At 47.7% G+C, this 6,000-nt stretch overlaps 1 protein-coding gene across 1 annotated transcript in view; it reads left to right on the top strand.

Annotated features, from left to right (window-relative positions):
• Positions 1-434: 434 nt before the first annotated feature.
• The window catches only part of ADAMTS20 (ADAM metallopeptidase with thrombospondin type 1 motif 20), a 103,740-nt gene continuing 98,174 nt past the window's right edge, over positions 435-6,000 (top strand). The window contains exons 1-2 of the mRNA XM_072876036.1: positions 435-548; positions 927-1,273. Coding sequence (XP_072732137.1) covers positions 458-548; positions 927-1,273 — 438 coding nt within the window. The 5' untranslated portion in view covers positions 435-457. The remainder of the gene's footprint in view (positions 549-926; positions 1,274-6,000) is intronic.

The raw sequence follows: 6,000 nt of genomic DNA, 5'->3' as shown, positions 1-6,000 counted from the left end.
AGGGGAGGCGCCGCGCGGCGGCCGCGCGCGGGGGCTGCCCTCCGCCATTGGGCAGCTCCTGCCCCGGGGGCGGGCCGGGCCCGGGGCCCGCTTTGAAGTGCGGGTGCGGGGATGGCCACCGCCTGAGGGCAGCTGGGCATCTCCTCGCCTCCCCGCCGGCGGCGGGGGCCGGGGCAAGGGAGGCGGAGGAAGGGCCGGGAAGGGCCGCCCTCGCCCACCCCGGCGGCGGAGAGCGAGCTGGGGGAGCGGCGCGAGGGTCTGGGAGGAGAGGGAGCGCGGTCGCAGGGCGGCTTCCCGCGGGAGCGGGCGTGCGAGGGAAGCGCGGAGGCAGCGGGACAGCGAGGAGGGGCGCGGGGAGCATGGAGGAGCCGCGCGGTGCGGGGTCGGCCCAGGCGGCCGTCGGCTGCTGAGGCAGCGGCCCGGGGGCGCTGCGGGCACGCCCGCCGCGGAGCGAGCCATGCGGGTGGCGAGGTGGCTGGCGGGTCTGCTGTGCCCCCTCTCCCTGCTCGTCACCGAGTCGTGGGGAGTCCGCTTCCACCCGGGACAAGGTAAACAAGCGGCAACAAAGGCGGCGGCTGCCCCGCGGGTCCTGGCCCTGCGGCGCCCGCCGTGCCCTGCGGGGCAGCCGCCGCTGCCCTGGCCGCGGGCGGGCGGGGGGGGAGCGTTTCCTCACGAGGGCGGCCGTTGGGGGGCGCGGCCGTTGGGGCGCGGGACGGGGGGCGCGGGGCGGCCCGCGGCGGCGGGTGGCGGGGCCGGGGCGGCCGGAGCGGGGTCTCGCCGGGCGCGCTGGAGGCAGACCGCCGCCCCTCTCCTGTCAGTGGAGCCCTGGCTAGCGCAAGGAGTGCCGAGTCGGGAGCCGCTGGGGAGCGAGTGAAGGTTGCTTCTGCGCTGCCGCATCGGGCTGAGTCTCTTGCTTTCTGTTGCAGAGACCTTAGTGAAGCAGCTCTCCTCCTATGAAATCATCACACCTGTCCGAGTGAATGAATTCGGAGAAGTCTTCCCTCACACGCATCACTTCCGCAGGAGGAAGCGGAGCTTGGCGGCACCGCTGGAGCCCACTGCTTTCCGAACACATTACCAGCTCAGTGCATACGGGCAGGTCTTCCAGCTCAACCTGAGTGCTGATGCAGGCTTCGTTGCTGCTCAGTACACTGTGGTGCACGTAGGGGCCCCACAGAACCAGTCCTCCCCTGATTTGCGCCACTGTTTCTACCGTGGGCATGTCAATGCACAGGAGACTCACATGGCTGTCTTCAGCATCTGTGGTGGCTTGGTAAGCATGTTGGTAACTGCCTCCTGTCTCCATTCATATTCTTCTCCTCCCTGAAAGAAATGTGGTGGGATGCCTGTGCCGCAGAGCTAAGATGGAAGTTCTCAGGCATCATTCCAAGTAGTTGGTCGTGAAATGCCTTGGCATCGGCAGTTTGCAGTCATGATGATACTTTTTTTGGCGGGATATACAAATGCTGCATTCAAAGGATCTATTGCTGGCCCGTAATAGAATTGGTTGATGTAACTCCTGACACCAAGATCATTATAACGGAGGAAAAAACATGCCTCAGAAACACAGTAAGCTATTGTTTCGATAAAATGATGCTGTTAGTTGGCATTAGTTATGTGTTTGTAGCTTTATAGATACTGTGTGGCTATGAGTGAGGAATAATGGAACTTGAGATGATGAGAGAAGAACTGGTGTTGATATTTTTGTTCCTCTGCTTTGAGCAACACTGTAGAGGTGTGTCATGTTCTAATAGGTGTGCAGCAGTGCTCTCTAATCACATTTCTGTTAAAAGTGAATGGGAAGCTTCCTACTAACTTCAGTGGGAGTGTGTCTATAAAATGCTTCTGAAGAACTGAATTGAGCAAACAAATCAAAACTCCATTGATATACATTCTTTACTTATCCCTTGATAGCATTCCTTACATCTTCCAAAGTGATAATGAAGAAATAGTATCACACAACTCTCTATCAAAACAGTTGTACTGTGCTGCTAAATTTTATAGTTCTGTGTCTAGAAATAAGATGCCTGATACCTGGTGCTTTACCACATCACTGTTTATTGAATTGCTGAGAACGAGTATGTGTGACATGCACACTGTAAAAATACGATGTTGTAAATATTACTGTGAAATTAAGTTGAGGTTGTTCCATGTTTTTTGCAGTCACTGAGGAAAGTAAAGGTGCAAGACTTTTTTTATTTTTGGGAACTGAAAAAATCCAGCTTCGTATTCTTGTCCCTTTCTATCCGCCTATAGAAAACAGAATGGAGTTGGCTGGATGTGTGCAGGAGGGTGTAATGTGTATTAAAAGAAGGTGATACACATGATGGAAAAGAGGATCAGAAACAGTTGGTACTTGAGAGAGACACCTCTGTTGTCTAGTGCTTATTGTTGGATATGTGGATATATGCCACCTTGTCTTCAGGTTGAGGCCTGTAGGCTTGGGATAGTCCTTGGAAATTACTGGAGGAGCAAGCATTCAAAAACAGTAATTCTGTATTCATCAAAGATTTGCCTATATATCTTGCTTTACAAACAGCTGTCATTTGTTCTTGTTTATACAAAACCCAGTTCAAACCTATACCAAACCCCCCAATATGTTGCACTCCTAACTCACAGAGGGAGTAGGAAAGAGGAGGAATCACAAATACCTATTTTTTTTCCCGTGTTGTTTCATGTTCTAGTAGATGCGCATATACCGTGACATTGAGAATAGTGTCATACGCTATACAGAATAAATACAAGAAGCTTTAAAACCTTCTCTTTTCATAACTTTTGTTGCCTGTTTTAATTGTCCCTGCAAACCATCACTTTTCATTACTTGAGGGGACCATGTGCACTGAAAATAATTTTTCTGGAAAACATGTACCTACTGCATTTAAAAGTTGTCTCAACTACCGGTTACTTAGCACTTCTCGAACTCCACAGCACAAGACCCTCTTCTCTGTACTAATTTGAATGTCTCGCTTCTCTTGTCTCTCTCTCCCTACTTGGCTGGTACATTACAGTCTGCATCATGCATGCTTCCACTCAGAAATACCTGAGTGCCTTTAAACTGAGCCTTTGCCTCTTCTAGATGTGCCTTGTGAACTTTCACTGCAGCTTCCAGCTGGACTTCATGTCCTCAGTCATTGCCTGGCTGACAGAGTGCCTAGTCTGAGCCACCAGCAAAGGCCTTGCTGTCCTGGTGCTCTCAGGACCTTCTCTCACTGCTCATTTCACCTTCTGCCCAGGCAGACACAGCCTTGGGGAGGGTCTGTAGCATACCCAGCATTGCGGCTGCTTTCCCCTCACTCATGGAGCTGGTGAGGTTTTCAGAAGAGGGAGCAGAGCATGGGTGCTGGTTCACTTTTTGTGGAACATGCCTGTAGTTCCCCAGGGAGTGGGGATGAAGAGGTGGTCATAAGCAGCCGGTAGCCTATATCTGTACAGAGTATCCTTCAGCCTTTGGTTCTTCCTGATCCTCATGGATTCAAAGTAAACGTTACGGTCTTCATGTGACTGCCAGGGGAGACAACTCTTTTGGAGTCAAGAGAAGAATGGATGTGAAAGGAGGGAGATAGAGGCCAGGTGGAGTTTCCCTGTGAGATCTTGTCCTCCCTGAATGCATTCCCCACTCCCAGGTGGGGCTACCTTCAAAAGTTAGTAAAAAGGTACTTTTTCTCAAGGTTTTTAACATTTCATAGCTTTGTGCATTCAACAAATGTACTTGCAAAAACAAGCTAGTCAGTTATTGCTCTTTAATTGAACACTACCATGCTTCATGAACACATGCAAAGATTTAAGTGGGGCTGCTGTCGAGGTAAGGTACTATATATTGTGAGTGGGACAGTAGAAACTAGACTAGTGACTCTGTAGCCCTGTATTATATCTATTTTAAGTAAAATCCCTTATCTTTGTGGGATCCATTTTCTTCAGTGCTGACCTTGAGCTTGGTGTATGGAAATTAAAATAGAAGAGATTGCTTTGAACTATTACCTATCATTTTATCTTCCAGCTTTGCATATATAAGGCACTTGCTGTAGACCAATGCTGTAAAAGCTAGAGAGGAGAAAAGCATGTGGACTTAGATAAAAAGGTACAGGCAATTTATCAATGGAATTTTAAAAATTGCTCTGAAGATGTACCTGAGTGATCTGAAGTTAAACCAGGTACTTGAGTTCACTTTATCCTGTAGGCATCTATCCCCAAGCTCTGCACTGCCTTCATTCACAGCTTCACTCCTGCTTCCCAAGTTCCTTCTTTTCTTTTTTGCATTCTCAAGTTGAGTGTGTTTTCCCCCTCAGGCTCTGCTTTCCCTTTTCACCCTCAGTTAAGCCTTTTTCTGAGTGTGCCAAGAGCATGTGCAACTCAGACTACCCATGGAGCATTGCTTAATGGCTCCTGACACCCTGTATGCAGTTTTGTTGTGTTACATTTCAGAGCATGCCCTGGGTTCAGGGATGCAAATGGCAAAGGGAGGTTAGAAGGTCAGCGGGGAGTCTGTAGTAATTGCAAGGAGGGAGTGTGTAATTAGGGAAGTTTGGGATGCTGTCAAAGGCACAAGGTCATTTGGAGTGATGGTCTGGGTGCCTAGTTGAACATCTGATCACATACAGGCATATTTCTTGCATCTTTAAAGTAATTTTTGAAATTTCACACTTCACTTTATTTTCCTAAGTTTTGTATCTTTTTTTACTTTTACTGCGTTGGTCAATTATAGCTCCCTACAAACATGGGAGACAAGATTGGCTGAGGATGTCCCTGGATGCATGTAGACTAAAGAGACCTCTCAGAAGTTATCCAGACAGCAAAATCAAAGAGGGGGAAAAAATTAACTTTTGAGAACATATGGCTTACAGGTTTATTGACAAATATGAGCAAATACCAGTGAATAAAGTATCTTAAAATGAGGGAGCTATCACCATTTGTAACTAGAACAAGCCTTCCATTCCTAGCAGGCCCCTGTCTGAAGAAAGGAGCTTTATTTTTATTTGTTTTAATCCTGAATGAATGCTGTAAAAACAGTTTTAGTTCTTTGAGAAGCCTGGTATTCTTTCATGGAGGTCAGGAATGTGTTGACTGATGCTGAGGATAGTTATAATCAGTTTTTGTAAGCTCGGAGAATGCCCAAGTGCCAGAGGTGTTTTATGTGACTCTACTGTGAGAGAGGGAAAGGTAAGAAAGGAGGAAACATATATCTTTTTGGATGTACAGTTTCTGGTGTAGAGAGCAATTTCACACGCTCACTGACTGGCAAAAGTTAAGAGTAGGAAAGTACACATGAATCTCTTGCATGGATTTGCTAGCTATCAGCTTTCTTCAGCCTAGGAAGGCAGGACAGCTTTGTTCTAATGTAGCTTCTAGAGTGTAACAAGGTCTGTGTGACAAATTCCTTCCTCGGGAGCTCCAGGAAGCCCCTTGGTAACACTCCTTTACTGCACATCAAGCTTACTTTTGTCTAGGGAATGGCAGAAATATGAACCTAAGTGTGTATCTTCAGAATTTCCTCAGTACAAGAGGTTGTGTTTGTTTTTTTACTAATACGGGTCAGTGCATCACCTTTCTGAGAGATTTTTGAAAACAATTCTGTCTGCTACTGTGGATGAGTGCAGTGGTTCCTTTTCAGGAAAAGTAGGCAGTCCTAGAATTTATTTTAATGAAATGTAATTTTTAATTGTTTGGTTTTAAAAAAACAAAACCACCCCCACCCCCCCCAACTTGCTAGAAGCTAGTGCTAGCATAGCCAGCATCTAGTTTCTTGTGGAGATCTAGTGCAGGTAGCAGACTACAGGTATTTGCCCCCCAGTTTTGTGCTGCTTAGTACTAATAACCTCAATGAGTTAAAGCTTTCTTTGGAAAACCAATGTAGTTTAACACTTGTAACTAGAAGATATGCTTACCTTGACAAAACTAACTTACAGGCTGTCACTTCAAAAAAGTTACCTTCTAAATCTGAAAGGCAGATTAGTTTTCAGCATTCAGGTCACATTTATAAACCTACGAGCATCCATAAGCCAC

This window comes from Ciconia boyciana, chromosome 1, assembly GCF_034638445.1.
Source record: "Ciconia boyciana chromosome 1, ASM3463844v1, whole genome shotgun sequence".
NCBI lineage: Eukaryota > Metazoa > Chordata > Aves > Ciconiiformes > Ciconiidae > Ciconia > Ciconia boyciana.
Note: the sequence above shows the minus strand (reverse complement) of the source record. Positions and strands in the feature narration are given on the sequence as shown.